The sequence below is a fragment of the Haliotis asinina genome, chromosome 3 (assembly GCF_037392515.1).
Source record: "Haliotis asinina isolate JCU_RB_2024 chromosome 3, JCU_Hal_asi_v2, whole genome shotgun sequence".
In the NCBI taxonomy this organism is placed as follows: domain Eukaryota; kingdom Metazoa; phylum Mollusca; class Gastropoda; order Lepetellida; family Haliotidae; genus Haliotis; species Haliotis asinina.
In genome coordinates this window covers 56006157-56022415 of record NC_090282.1, presented here as the reverse complement: position 1 = coordinate 56022415, position 16259 = coordinate 56006157, and the positions used below count along the sequence as shown (strand labels likewise).

The window sequence follows — 16259 nt, the reverse complement described above, 5'->3', positions numbered from 1 at the left end:
ATTTGACTTATATTCATGGTGCACACCTGTTACACTCTTGGCTGTCCCGGCGTTGGTGTCTGGCGGGCTACAAACAGTAAACGGCAATATCACTCAGAGAATTACAGGAAACCTAACTCTGAAGAGGAGCTGAACAACATAATTTAAGACAACAGCAAACCTTACAGCAATAGTTTCTGGCGATTACGTCCGACGAGTCAAGTCAACGATTCCATATGAAATAGTAGGACATCAATATCGAGTGTCATAGAAATCCAAACATTTTGAACGGTCATAATGCAGTCTCTGCCAGTGGTAGTTTTCAGCATATCGATTCTATACAACACATGTTGAGTGAACTGATTTGTTAATCGTCTTCAGTTTAGAAATGGATACTTACACAATTTGCTCATTAACTGCTGCTGTACATGGCGTTCTAGTACTCACATGTTTGACTGTAGTGCCTTTAGCAGTGGATCAATTTCTACACCGAGCGCATCAGCATCAACATCTTCACCACCACCTACATTTCCAGTTGCTTCAACCTCCATGCTCTCAGACACAGCTGCCTCCAGCGTGAACTCTATATCCCCCTTGCCCATCTCCAACAGCAGCTGGTGGAACATCTCCTGCACAGCCTCCTTGTCTGCAACCATTCTCTGTGCAGATTCCTCATCAGCATGTTGGAACATGAACAGCAGAGACCCAGAGCAGACTGCAGTAAGTCTGGCATCATACTTATTGAAAATGTTCTCAATAAATAACCTTAAAGGCGAAAACAGAGAATGTGAAATATGTTGCAATATTTCCCCACGCATGTCTTTGAACATTTCCTTCAACCGCATTGTCCATGTTGAAATCAAGGCGTTAGCTGTGTCTGCTTCATGTCTGGCAGCTCCATGCCATTTCAGTAGGATAACAGGAACGTTTTGATCAGTAACTGTGTAACAGAGGAAACATGTCGTGTCGTAAGTAGCAAACTTCTTTCAGAGGCATTTAGAAGTTGGGGCAGTAATTAGGAAAAGAGATGACAATATATGGATGCTTGCTTGATATCGGTGTTAGAACCTACACGGAAACGTCGCTATCACAGCAACAAAGAAGTTATTCATCTACGTATTGTCATAATATAACGTGTAATACACGAAACAAATATTGAGTCGACATGATGGGCACCATTATATGCTGTCCAACACAAACCAACAACCATAATTACACATCTTCTATAATCATATAATCCTGCATGATTCTATGAAATAACGATTGATTTTGCATTTGATGTCATATAATATATGCTACATCTTATATGTGATCTCTACAATAGTACACACGTGTTCCTACCTAAATGTTCCCCATCCTCCTTTGCCATCTTAAGGAAGTCCTTGGTTATGGTTATGTCAACAACGTTGTTGTTGGAACCAATTTGTGTAATAAAGTTTCCGCGAATTTCTCGGAACTGTACTTCACATCCATCTCGAATAGAACCATCGGTTTGTGTTGCCTTGTGAACAGTGTAAGGGAATCCACCAGAGTGCTTTTTGGTATAGCGAGTATCTGCCATGGCATCTGAGGTGAGGGGAATTCCAGTATCAGTTGTATCTGTTGTGTATAAATGTATGGCGCTATTACAGACAACGCATGTTAACGACCACAGGTGGCAGACGACCGGTAGCCCAGAGATGAGGCACAAAGTGTTCTGGTGAAAATAAACTTTAGTGCATTCGCCTATAAATTCACATGAAAATTGACCGGAATATATGTTTATAACAGTTGGTAAGATCCATCTGCCATAGACAGAACAGAATTCATGTCCACGTATTTCTTATTTGGAACATGAACGATCATCTTAAACATTCAAACAATCACTTCAATTAACGCACATGCACGTACATATACTGACAGAGAAAACACCTGCATCGTCATGGTTTATCAAGCTCAACTAGGAATATGAAACAATTCCACAAATCCATACCCAGACTCAATGATAACTTTTATCTCTAGATATCATTTGCAGAGTGTGTCCGGTCTTCTTCAATCATCTGACTGAAGCGGAACTGGCCACGGCGGTCACTATCTAATAGGCTTGTGATGATATTTCTAACCATGTATGTAGAATAAGAAACAGAGCACACTTTACGCGACTGTTGAACCGTAAGGTTCAAGCGGAACGTGTGTTTCAGGACATTAGGTCAAAGTGGAACTTTGGAAATTACACACACGATTACATTGTACGTTCTTAATGACCAGACAATACTCAGTAACACAATCTGCTGACATAGTTCAACATCTTTACCTACCAGTTGCAAAGCAAACTATTCTTGATGACGCCTTTGTGTGGTCCACAATGGTATCTCAGTTTGAGAAAACATTTCACTGGTCCTGTAATGGCGGAAAAGACCAACCGTCTATATTTAGGCCATTCAGGAAAACCCATAGATTGCATTTGATAAAGAGGTCGATTCTGCTCGGCAAAGTCATCATGACATTAGTGTCGTGTTGTTGATTCAACTTCCTTAATCGTTCGCTTATGCAGTGGCTTCGGTTTGAACACAACAGGCAGATATGCAGTGAGGAAGGGAGGCAATTCGTCCGACCTTGCTGCAATCTTCACACCACAGGACTGTCGCATTTGTTTGTAATGCATTTCCCACACATGCGAGGTATCACACTGCCATGCAGCACCTCAAAAGAAAACGGTTTAACACACTCGCTCAGTTAATAACATCTTTAAGATGAAATTCTTGAAAGACATTTGTTGACCGAACATTTCACCTGATGGAAGGAGCAAGACATAGATGTTCGTATGAATAAGAACAGCTCAATGAAAACGATTCATTAGATACATTAGACACAAAGATATTTTGTGTTGCCAATGTAAATCATAATGTTTGCGATGTCATATTACCATTTGGGGATCTGCATACGTCTGTGGGGAGAAAAAGTTGACGTGAGTGAGTGTACATTGTGTACGTATATTTCTAATCTGTCCTTATTGCCGCTGATTATTACCTGTTCATCGGTATCAGTGTAGGGATGGGTAAAATGTAATAATTTATGCCCAATCCTTTGATGCAAACACATTAGAATTTTGCTATCTGAGGTATTTCCAGATTATGACAGATAAGTTCTGGGTGGGATCGATTAGGCAGTGTTTCCTGGGAGTAGTCCCATTCGCTCTCTGGGCTGCGTGTAGAGGGGACGAGGGCCCTGAACTGATGATGAGCCTTACCAGCCTGACTGTGCCAGTATCACCCAAATCCTCTGTGCTGCATGTCTATCCCAATCTGCGAAACACAATAAGCCGAAATCATTGTTCGCAAGTTCACAAATAAAACTGTTACGCCAGCACAATCGGCAGCCATTTGATTGTCACATTCTTTCAGTCACAATATACAGTCTTTAATGAGGGGCTCGTCCAGATGAATTCGTTTCCACGTGTCCGCGAGTTGATATGGGGATTTATCATATGTCCGAGCTACATGGCTGAGTAAGATAAGGTTTTAAGTAACACCGCCGATATTTCAGCCATATCGTGACTAACATAAGTTATAGATATATAATGATTAACAAATATGAACACCTGTCAAGGAAGGACAGTAAAAGTACTAGACTATCATAGATATACATTTCAACACTAGTAATGAACTAAAAAACATTTTGACCATACATGACAGGACAGTATAAAACAGGCTATAGATCGCCATGCTAGGGACTTCGTTCTCGTTTGACGTTTACCTCGGACCCATGATAAATCTCAACATGAAACTCACTAACACATGCGAACTTATAATGTTTTAATCGATATTACTTTACAGCGAATGTTGAAAAAGTTGTGCGAATGATTGGTCCATATACGGTATGGCATAAGTCAAAGTATATATCTATTTCATAGATATTGAGACGACATGACATGATTAACAATCCAATATTACAAAGGGTGTATTTTCTGTAATTTGTATTGTTATAATTTAGTGATAGTTATTATGGTTCATATGTCGTATCACTGGTAATAGTGTTTTATCGACATGCCTTTAAGGTAGCGCTTGAGAGTTGCCTCCCTTCGGTGAGTTTTGACTGTTGGTAAACAGAAGGTCGATCGCGAAGGTTCATACTTCGTTGGAATGCTCAAGAATCTGTTGCTGTGTTCACGGCACACACACGGACTTACTCGGAGTAATATTGGAGTTGTGTCATCATTCGGGATATCTACATCTATCTGCCTCTTCGTCTGATTGTCAACATCGACCTACATCCCAGACTGACCGCTCGCCTTGTAACATTCAGAATAACTGTTTCTCGCTCTCAAACCAAGACTTTGGTGAGTTGATATCATAATTGCGACCCATTAGTTTAGATTCTTCTCAGCTGCATTGTACTAGAAACGTCTGTTGTGAATCATTGCGGTACTGATGATAGTTTTATACTTGTCTGTGTTATATTTTGCTGGTTCATTCATAGGGAATTCTTGTACCTTTTGTCTCGGCAAATTATTAAGAGTAACACCCAAACATCAGTGAGTGTTGTGCTTAGTTTTTTGTACATGTAGCATTTGGTACCTGACTTCGTGATGCGCATTTAATGTATATATATACATATATACATATATACATATATGTTATATATATATATATATGTGTGTGTGTGTATGTATGTATGTATGTCTCCCCCTCTCTCTCTCTGTGTGTGTGTGTGTGTGTGTGTGTGTGTGTGTGTGTGTGTGTTGGTGCATCAGTTCAGAGATATTGAAATGAAAAGCCTGGGTTTCTTAATGTAACTCACAACTTTGTCATTATTTAATTCTGAGAAAGCGCATATGATAGCTGGTCATTTAAATGTTGGCTGAATATGCTTGCATTCACAAATCTGTATCTTCAGACATGTAATACATCACAGTGTACTTCGTGTGATACACTCACAGTAACAAAAACACTTTTATGTAGTAACGTATTTCATTTATTATGGTACTGTAACGTGGACACAAAACAGCAGTGTTGTCACACACAAACCAGAAACATCAAAATTCCATAGTGCACGTACAAATAATATATCAGTATTGTAAACACTACACGTAATTCCGAGTCTTCATCTTTTCAAATAAACCAAGTTCTTCACATGAAATATTGTACACTGAACCCATTTACTCATGTACATGTATGAATCAGCCAATGGCACATTTAGAACACGATGGCAATGTATGAACACTACAGTCCTCTTATCAACACGTGTAGTGGTTGTAGGAAGTGTTAAGTACTTAAATTGCACTTTACGGATATCTCTTTCAACTATTTATTCGCCATTTTACCAAAACAGAAATGACATCTTTGAGAATTATGTAAATGACTTTGAAACATATTTGAAATATATATGAAGAGATATCCGTAACATACACTTATATTTACTTTACAGATATCTCTTTGAAATACATATTTACTATATTTGGTTAGGATTTCGCATCTTTGAGTATTAATGCAAGAGTATTATTAGCGAGCAAGAAATATGTCCGTGCTTTAGAAAATTAGAAGAATATTTGAAAATACTGACAGTGACTGCCCGTGGTTATGTTGATGACAGCAGACACAATCTAATCTGTGTGCAAACATGTTCTTTTTGGTCAAGGTAACCAAACGGGAATGTGTGTCAGAACCTATACTGATTTCATATCCATCAATGATTTTCCCACGCATGTATGTATATTGGATTGGATTGTTTAGCCGTACAGCTAGTTACGTTGGACAACAAATATCTTGGTAAATAAAACCAGCAGTTTTATGACAATACGTTCTTAATTTATACCGAACGTCTGACGCAAAACGTCCATTAGTATTTGTTATGTACGCCAAACACAGGAAGAAACCATTTGCATGCTAAATACAAAACATACAGGAGGTTCATTATATCACAATTCAGATGAGCAAACATTGTCCTTAAATTGTGATATGAAAAGTACAAAGCAGAACGAAAATGAAATCTACTTCACGATAGAATTGAAGAAAACATACCTATACTAAGAATATCCCGGCGAATTCAAAGAGTGAATGGGTAAGTGAGTACGTTTGGGTTCACGCTGCCTTAAGCAATATTCCAGCAATATCAGTACGGGGAACGTCAGAAATGGGATTGCAAACACACCTATAGAAGGACACATATTTAATAACTATTGAATCTCCCAAAAGAGAAGAATAAAAACACTCACAGCTCACAGCTGACACTATCTGTCATAAGTTACCTTACTCAGTGACTTACGACATTTTGATAAAATGACACCGTGTGTCTGTCTTTATAGCTATATATAACATTGCCCAAATGGCATGCATGAATTTACTCCCAATAATCTATCTGCACTGTGATATTGTGTACAAAGATGGCCATAAAGATATAGTCAAAACGATCTACTCTATGTACATTGAAATATACTAAATTGTATAAGTACAAACAAACACTATAATTATGTACCGTTTGTAAAGTCAGATGTGAAGACTTATAAAACCCTGTTGGGTTGTCCATGATCCAATCTTCGTACTTCAATGATGACACGACCTATGGAAAGTGAAAAAGTATCTACAGTGTTATATAAATCATGCTCTTCATGAAACTAAGAAGATGACATTAATGATTCCTTCAGACTTTACTTTTTAATCGCTGTTTATGAAAGAAAAAACTGAACAGGAAAAGAACAAGAACAAGATTAAGAACAACACAGAACATAATCTTATCCTCAGTATATAATAGTCGACTTACGGGGCTTCTGCACTGTGTTCTGTGTTATACTAACAGATATTGTCGCACCGGAACCCAGGTCTTGTCAGTTACAGAGCGCTCTTGCAAGGATTTGAATGATACCCTGAAACTAGATACCAGACAATACACGTTATTCTTTTACACACGCGTTTGTTGGTTTACATTGTGATCACAAATGCCTATATATATCTTCTTATCGTACTAATTCATCTAAAACAAGTTTCACTGTTGTGACCATTAACGTTTAATGTCATAAGCACTCCACTCCGCCTACCTCTCCCCATTCCTCTGAATTAAACATGAGCCTTTCGCGTTTTTCCCGTATTCCTTCTTCAGTTTAGCATCGTTGACTTCTGTGTAGGATTCCCAGCCTTTCTGGTTGTCCCGCCTCTGCCAAACGTACAACCTGTTTTCAGACTCCTGTAGCCTCTGGCCTTGTTCTGGCCCCACTGTAAGATATGTCCTGGATTCATTGCGCAATGTTTCTACCTGGCATAGTATATGTTTGTATTGAGAGCCATCACTTTTAACCAAGAAATATTTAGCCTTGCAGTTATTACTGGTATACAGTAAGGTCTCTACCTTGCATATTATGCTTTTCCATATAAAGCATGGAAATTGAGAGCCAACACTATTAATTCAAATTTTACCTGTTCAGCAGATACACGCTCATTATTATGATATTCCTAAAAAGTATGCACCATGCCCCCCGGGTCTCTTTATTGAATAAATCTGTCTGTGTGTCTGTCCTGTCATATATTGTTCGTATACATGTATGCATATACTGACTTCCTCGTGAACACAGAGAAACTCCATATTATGATCACTGAAACGTACACATAAACATTTCAGTACCAAACGAGAAGAGAAACGGGTCTTTGAAAGTGATTAAGATGGAAGAACAGGACTGCATGAACATATCTCAGTAAATAACTCCTTTTATGGAGATAGACTAATTTTAAAGAATGTTTGATGAATGGGAAAGATGAAACTGACCCGTGAAACGTCGAACAAAGAAGATCATATGTAAACATTATGATGCAGACAAACTTTATGGATAACGACTTCTTTTTGTTATCTGTAATGGATGGCTATATTGTACTTTCCTCTAAAAGAAACATATATCATGTATTTTACCTGAAGCACCGCCTGAACACACTTCCGATTTTGCAGTTGTTTCAATGATGGAGGCAACAGGGTCACTGTAAGATACAGACTGCATCTTTCCTCAGCGAATTCACATGAGCATAAGTGAGCTAATATCTTAGTTACTGCTATTGTTTTATCATCGTATGACTATTTGCTGCTATAAATATAGACGCATATTATTGGCGGATTCATTTCATGATTACAATTTTATAATGTATTAAGCAACATTACCCACCGAATAGATAAATCAAACATTCCACCGAAGCCGTGTCTGTATGTGTAGATTCCTCCATTCTGCCACCGAACCTTTACAACAATTCATTTTGAGATGTAGAATCTTGATGAAAGTGTATCATATGTGACTGATTAAAGTCTGTCTGTGAACCATTTGTTTTGGAATTAGTGCTATGCACGCGTCGCCAACACATTAGATACAAAAATGAACGAATTGATAAAATATTCACATTAGAGCTCCTAAGTTGCCGATGTGTCGCTTTGCAATATTCGATTATTGTTCTGGTTAATAACCTGAGACAATGTTCACTGAAACAACGGCAGACAAACTAACGTGTAAACAATTATAATTATATACGTAATTATACATGTAAAAGTTTTTTTCCTACCTTGACTCTCCCCGTCATAATTCGAATGACGGTGCCGTAACTTCCAGGACCACCATCCTGATTTCCATACAGAAGATGCCAGTCAGGGCCTGTTAGGAAACACATGGCATTTGAATGTTATGCTGTTTATGCCAAAGCCGTTTTGAAACCGTTGCTTACCTAATCACGTTTACATTTCCTAGTACAATAAAGAAAGTGTGTAATTATTTATACTTGTACATTATTGCATTTGAGGAGCAATACTATATAATAACTTATACACTTCCTTGAATGACATTCAGAAGTTTGTCTAATGAACAGTAATGATATATTATGGGTAGACAACTTCTTTTTTGCAGTGGATGCGACGTTTAGGTGTAGATGGTAACCTTGTTATCAAGCAAGTGGTACACAACATTGTGGACAAGGAGAAAATATGCATGAAGGATATGTTATTTTTTACAACAAGCGTGGTCACCGTACGGTGTGATAGCGTTACTAACAGTTATTGTGACAGCTCATTAGACAGACATAAAAGCTGGAAAATGTCAGAGATTTACATAGCATTGCCATTCACCTCTCTCAACCTGAACACCAACAGCAATGAAGTAATCGTCAATGTCTCGAGGCTGGTCCTCCACTGTGATGACATCATACTTGTCCTTGTGTCCATATCTGTACACGTTCGAGTGTCCGTTGTCCCAGATCACCCACACAATGTCTGATGACAAACATTATGAAGCAAATTTCTTCATTGTCTAATGCAACACTCTCAACTATATTCAAATACATGTTATTGATAAATGTGTTATTCACGTACCTCCTGGGTGTAACCGACTTCTGTCGTCGATAATGTGTAATTCTACAATGTTAATCTCATATACAAATACAAATACAACAAATACAGCATTTGTTCACTATCATGGCCAATGGGTCATCACGTTAATGTTCCTGTCATGTGGCTAAACCTTGTGCTTGCAGATTAAATTTGAACATCGTTTGCCTCATGGCCATGGACGTATTCTTACTGTCAAGTGCATGGTTGAATATTGTCCCTGGCGCCTCCGTGTCTTGATTACCCCACAGCCAGTCTGGACCTCTGACAACTCTGGAGCCGAGAGGAGGCAGTTCCGGGTCCTCATATACATTTTGAAAGTTGTAGACTGAGCCGTGACTGATCATGGAGTCAACCTTAGGAGCAAGTAGGTTGTACACATCCCGCTGAAAGATAAACATTCTAAAACGTATTAGAAGTGTATGAATTGTAATCGAGGTTTGTGTTCACTGCCGATATGAATATGCGGCTAAATTTCCCTGCGTATGCTTAAAGAGCATTATAACAGCAGTGATTACAAGAATGCAATCAGGCACGAGTGTCGTGTGGGATTTTATGAGCTGAACGGGCATGCTAACCAGCAAGATCCTTTAGCGAGTGGCGACAACACTTGCTCTGCAATGCCGATCTATTCAACTATTTCAACAGAAAGTACTATGGGAATTTGCTACACTGGAAGACATTACGTATTACACAGATATTCAACGAAATTGCACATTTACAAGCATTTTACATTTTTCCCTTCACCACTTGCTGTGAAGACATGGGAACTTTAACCTGACTGTACATCATTTCCAAGACACAATAGTAGTAAAGAAGTACCAAAGCAGGGTCTGCACTGGGAGTTTACATGTTGTTTAAGGACTCGACAGAACACCAACCGTGTCAGATTGGTCGAAAACAGGTTCCAGGTCCAGAAACACCTTCTGTAATCCTGAACGAAACGTTGCCGAGGTTTGATCATTGTCTCGTATGTAATCAATGATATGAGTCGCATATTTCTGAAATAAAAACATCTATCCATTCTAATCTAAATCTGCCCCTTGCTCACAAAATTGACAGTCATATGTGGGCGTGTTACAAGCAGTGTAGAAACAAAGCATATGCCATTATTTGTACGCATAATATCAGTGCTTGTACAATTGCTGTCAAACAGCAAAGCAGCTTTTAAAGAATAATGCCATGTGATGGGAGTTTATTATAGCGTACATCCGTGTTAAATACTGTTATTACGACGCAGATGGACAAATGTGAATGGAACTGCATTTATTCCATTATCCTTTCATAAATACGTACGTGAAGAAATTGGTATTTTGGTAACCTCGCCACTGATGTCGCATCTGCCACTTTTCCATCACAAAATGACGCAAGGGCCTGGAGGCAACTCTGTCAAAATATATAACACGTAATACATAATATTGTTAGCTTGTTACCCATATACATGTTAGCAGGCGAGCATATTCATATATTAATGGAATATATAGTGAGGGCGCGGAAGGGGAGCTGACTAAAACTCCAGGCTAGTGATCCAGCCAGCGAGGTGTGACCGAGTGTAAAAAACTTGGAATCAACTTTCTGTACAGACTCTTCCAGTGTCGTCACAACCCCTAGTGTACAGTACACATCCCTGTGTATATGACCAGATGGTGGCCATGATTGTGGAACACGTGCAATCACCTAGTTGCGGGTACAGCAACGTGCAGTGAACTTGAACAAAGTGCTGAGACTTTGTGCTCAGTCTACCGAGCTGCACATTGGGTACCTCGTAAGGATGAGCGAGCCACAATAAGTTCGGTGCGCCTAGTGATAGCAAATACCAGCACCTTGAGCAAGCACTAGTTGCATGGATATGTGCGCTATATAAATATCATTTAATCATCGTTTAAATATACTTATTTGACCATGATCATACACCAGATATTTGCTAAACCTAATGCGGACATTGGAAGGTAAAATACCATGTTGCAAGAGGGTCCAACAGGAACAAAAGTGATTTCATCAGGTTGATAATCGTCGGGTTGTCTACTTCTTATCTCGGCAAATGCTCTTGAGATTCGATCTTTATCCTACGACAAAAAAAATGTTTCACTGAGCAAGTTAATTCACGAAAATGTAAAACGATTTTGTCAGCTACTGGTAAGTCCATTTCCCCAAGCAATATGTATCGACACACCTTTTCCTCTGTATAGATTCCATCAGTTGAAGTCTCGGGTATCTCTCCTGTTGGCAGACCGTCAGTTATGAATATAAGTCGCGGCCGGAGTTGCATTCTGGTACTGATCTTGAAGACACCACCTTTTGATTACAAACATTAAATCACAATGCATACATGTTTGTCAGAGTGGTTGCCAGATACTGTTTCCATTAACAACAAGTGTATAGTTCCCATCTAGCAGTACCATAACATCATATTTGTTTAAAAGTCAGCAGACAAATGACTACCTTTCGCCAGACACGCCAGTGAGACGAGAACGCCTTCCATGATTGGGGAGGGTCCACCCGGTGTGATGTTTTCTTTAACAAAATACAAAATATTATAGTGGGCACTATTTTCACTATTGAACAAAATGCATAATACATTATTATAATGGACACTATTTAACAAAAACCATTGCACATTATTATATTGACAACTGTTTAACAAAATACATAATAGATTTTCTGGCCTCTATTTAACAAAGTTACTAATACATTCTTATAGTGGCCATTATTCAACAAAACACATTACATTGACCACTATTCAACAAAATGCTGTTTAATAAAAGACAAAATACAGTATTATAGCAGTCACCAATAAGCGCTTTTTAACAAATGAATTACATATTATTACAGTGACAGGTATTTAACAAAATACATAATGCATTGTTATAGTAGCCATTATTTTAAATATTTAATGCATATATATATTATGCATTATTGCAATGGCAACTATTTAACAAAACACAATACATTAATACAGTCAAAAATATGTAACAAAATTAATATAGTATAAAATATTATAGAGGTGACTATTTAACAAAAGAAATAAACACAATATTCAAGTGGTAATTATCTAACAAGGAAATAATACACTGTAACTGTGGTAAATATTGAACAGAGTACAAAATGCGAAAATGACAACAAAAACTCCCGAAACATTATTATGATGGCCACTATTTGATATGGCTGCTTCTGCGCAATGTTAACAATGAGGAGGAAGATTTTGAGACGTCATTAATCACCAGAACGTTTCCGGCTTATCAACTGAGGTTAATGACACTGTTCAAAGGGGGTGGTTTTGTAGAAAGGAAACGGATACATGTTAACATTGAGTCAGATTAAATTTATTCCTACCTACTGCATCTCTAAGACTCCCGTAGTCGTTCGTTAAGTGGTGAACCACATTGGCCCGTCCTCCAAAGGTGACAAGGGCAATATTTTCTTCAATATCATGTCGCTCTGCAATGTCCTCGATTCCTGTGAAAATATAATAATAATTATATCTCGACCAACATCAGGCAATACTTCTCCATTTCAAACACGAGAAAGTATAGTAAACCACTGGTATCAACATTACCATTGATAAAATCGAGGACGATTTTCTTCATTTCATAGAAAGGGTCGCCCCACATGCTGCTGGATGTATCCATACATATGACAGTATCCAAGGCCAGATCATATCGTGGAACAGGACTCTCATCTACAAACACAATACATATGACAGTATCCAAGGCCAGATCATATCGTGGAACAGGACTCTCATCTACAAACACAATACATATGACAGTATCCAAGGCCAGATCATATCGTGGAACAGGACTCTCATCTACAAACACAATACATATGACAGTATCCAAGGCCAGATCATATCGTGGAACAGGACTCTCATCTACAAACACAATACATATGACAGTATCCAAGGCCAGATCATATCGTGGAACAGGAGTCTCATCTACAAACACAATACATATGACAGTATCCAAGGCCAGATCATATCGTGGAACAGGACTCTCATCTACAAACACAATACATATGACAGTATCCAAGGCCAGATCATATCGTGGAACAGGACTCTCATCTACAAACACAATACTGTCCATAATTAGGTATTTACGCCTCGTACCTCACAAGCTAGGATAGCAATTGTTGTCAGATTGTTTGACATCTAAACTCCTTCACCACTCAAATACTGTGAATTCTTACTAACTGCTTTAAGATGATGAGGCAAACTGTTCATGTGTATACTTCAATTATGTCGTTTAGATAAAGCATATAACCTTGTAAATGATACGAACGGCGATACCTTCGAGCAGTGCTTCCTCCACACTTGCCCATAGTCTGCTCCAGTAGGGGCTATCACCAATGATACATTCTAACATCAGACGAAAGTGTTTCTCCCTTTGTTCGTCTCCGTTGATATTCTCCTTTCTCGGGTCTCCGTAGTTGCTGTTTGATATCGAGACATCTATCATGCAGGGCCGGCGTACTTGCATTAACATATTTACAGTAACCAAATCCTGCTGTAATCTCATTTCCTGGTATAGAGTATTTCTGATATTAATGTACTATACCATGTCATATTCCATATATTCACATACACACACACGCGCGCACACACACAGAGAGAGAGGTGTTAATGCCCTTCCACACGCACACACATGTTCACGCACTCAGGTGTTAAAACCTGTTCTACCTCGCTTAACCCCATGAACCACACACAGGAATGTGCCATGATGATACCGAAATAACGACATACCCCCAATAACAACGTTACCATATTAATATTCGAAAACAGTTTACCTTTCCTGAGCCATTACTATGCGTTGTATATTCTTTATCATATCGAAATTGAGATCCTCTGTTTGTATATCGGGGAAGGGATCGTACTCTGATGACTTAGTACTGTTTCCAAACAACAGTTCTCGAAGTCGTGATGATGCTGGGGTTTGGCCTCTCTGGGACTGTGTGTAATGTGTTTTCAACTGCTTCCGCGTATTGACAACAGGCTCATACGCCGTTTGATATGTGGGCTGGATATTGTCGTATGTATTTACGCATTGCCTGTAGTTACCATTAGGGTAAACGTTTCCGCCCGTCACTTCGTCAGTGCACTGCCTTCTTAACCCAATGGTCGTACTTGGTACCTTACTGACAAAGCTCCCATCGTTGTATTGACGTCGCTCAGTTGGTAATCGGTCTTTCTGAGGAGGAGCTGAGTTCTGTTTCATGTCTGGTGACGAATGTCCAGGCCGTCCTTCACCTTTGTTTTCAAACGAGGTTGCTTTCATGTCCACTGCTGTAAGGCAATTTTCGTCATCTACACCATTGTGTTCCTGCTCTGATTTGCCATGTACATTTTGTGCTGGCATCTCCTTATTCTCACCGAGCATAGGATATTCCTTGTCCTTCCAGTCCGCCACATTCGCACTATGTAGTGCATTTGTTGCTTCCTCGTTACCAGTATATATGTCTGTTTTGGTTTGATAAATTGAGTCCAAACTTTCAAGGTCGGGCTCAGAGAGATCGAGGATATTTGGCTGAACCTGCTTGCTCCATAGGCTTTGTTTATTATCAGCATAACTCAAAGTTGCAGAAATGCTACATAGTGACAGCCGAATGTCTTCATATTGTTTTTCTTGGCCCATAAATTCCGATTCCATTAATTTCTTCTGGTGAGAAAGTTCCTCTTCAATACTCTTAAATCTCTTTTCTAATGTATCTGGAATACCCTGCGGTATGTCCTGGTGTGGCGGTGCTGACCTAGGTTCACAACACAAACAGAAAGATTATCAGCATTAATAGAGGATGCTATATATTTGAAGGCAATTATCAGAGTGTACGAATGTAGATCTGAGGCTTCTCAATACTTACTGCATTCCGGCATTTTCCTCAGAGCAATACTGATAAGGTGCATTTCCAAAGACAGTTCGTTCTCTATGAAGTATTTCTATGTTCAATGTTTCCAAATGTTCAGAGCGGGTGAAATGTTTTAGGAATTCTTTCACCAACAGAATAACCTTGGGCTTTCTGGACAGCAATGTTTTCCTGTCTGAACCCCTGCAGTGCTGAAAAGTCAGCAGAAGTGGCGCGTGTTCCATGTGTATCAGCTGAACCTGGTGTGCCGTAAGCATCTTTCTGATAAAGTCATGTAACGCTGTCTGATCCTTGAGGAGGTTGTTAATACGGTCGGGGGTTATGACTGACTTCTGGTCCGCATCGGCTTCCGACACTCTGATGCTGGATGTCTCATTCCCACTTTTGTGACCCTCCCAGTGTAGATGAAACAGAGATGTGCACTCTGAAACATGCACATGAAAGTTGTTAAAATGTAAGTTGTTAAAGCTTTGAGCTACGGCGGTATTTCCTCTGAGTCACAATTGTGCCAGTCAGCTTCTCTTATGTTTATCATTAAATAATCTATCCGCAAACAAATGCAAGTATTTTCAGATAGGGTCTTCATCGTCCTAAATCTAAAATCGATTTTGATACATGAACTTTACATATACACAAGTAAATAACCATGACGAGCATCTGAATTTTGTGTAGAACATAAAAATTATCTTATGCTTAAAACATTAAAAACATTAAACAAATTCTATGCATAGAAAAATGTGCTAAACCACTGCTTTCTATAAAATACGAAATATTTTTATTTTAAGGCATGTTTCACAATACCCTGTCATAATGTGTTTTGAACAGGTGCTAGTACTTTTTCGGCACAACTTATACGTGTATCATATATTTAGAATTTTAGAAAATGCTCTCCAAAATACGTACATATTAAACAATGAACTAATGACAACCACGGACAGATCATTACAAAGAAATATTGCTGCATGTTTTGTATTTTAATCTTCATAATAAAAACGACGCATCATATCGAGCAATGTATATACGAGCATATATTTCCATATTTTCATGAAGGATCGGTAAGTATTCCTCTGGTTGCAATTTCAAACTCACTGTTGCTTAATCAC

The 16259-nt window shown here is 38.7% G+C and overlaps 2 protein-coding genes across 2 annotated transcripts in view; one reads left to right on the top strand and one right to left on the bottom strand.

The window, feature by feature from the left end:
• LOC137278200 (uncharacterized) overlaps positions 1 to 16259 on the top strand; it is a 250335-nt gene that overhangs the window by 42850 nt on the left and 191226 nt on the right. The gene's annotated exons all lie outside the window — the stretch shown is intronic.
• Positions 1 to 16259, bottom strand: part of LOC137278925 (uncharacterized) — a 30031-nt gene that overhangs the window by 11148 nt on the left and 2624 nt on the right. The window contains exons 3-24 of the mRNA XM_067811425.1: positions 15154 to 15580; positions 14083 to 15042; positions 13586 to 13728; positions 12860 to 12982; positions 12637 to 12759; positions 11746 to 11817; positions 11477 to 11598; positions 11262 to 11369; positions 10600 to 10689; positions 10185 to 10304; positions 9497 to 9689; positions 9046 to 9189; positions 8490 to 8578; positions 8102 to 8172; positions 7855 to 7919; positions 6992 to 7166; positions 6752 to 6826; positions 6077 to 6108; positions 2277 to 2330; positions 1321 to 1578; positions 427 to 919; positions 27 to 67 (exon numbers count right to left, since the gene is read on the bottom strand). Coding sequence (XP_067667526.1) covers positions 27 to 67; positions 427 to 919; positions 1321 to 1578; positions 2277 to 2330; positions 6077 to 6108; positions 6752 to 6826; positions 6992 to 7166; positions 7855 to 7919; positions 8102 to 8172; positions 8490 to 8578; positions 9046 to 9189; positions 9497 to 9689; positions 10185 to 10304; positions 10600 to 10689; positions 11262 to 11369; positions 11477 to 11598; positions 11746 to 11817; positions 12637 to 12759; positions 12860 to 12982; positions 13586 to 13728; positions 14083 to 15042; positions 15154 to 15580 — 3978 coding nt within the window. The remainder of the gene's footprint in view (positions 1 to 26; positions 68 to 426; positions 920 to 1320; positions 1579 to 2276; positions 2331 to 6076; positions 6109 to 6751; positions 6827 to 6991; positions 7167 to 7854; positions 7920 to 8101; positions 8173 to 8489; positions 8579 to 9045; positions 9190 to 9496; positions 9690 to 10184; positions 10305 to 10599; positions 10690 to 11261; positions 11370 to 11476; positions 11599 to 11745; positions 11818 to 12636; positions 12760 to 12859; positions 12983 to 13585; positions 13729 to 14082; positions 15043 to 15153; positions 15581 to 16259) is intronic.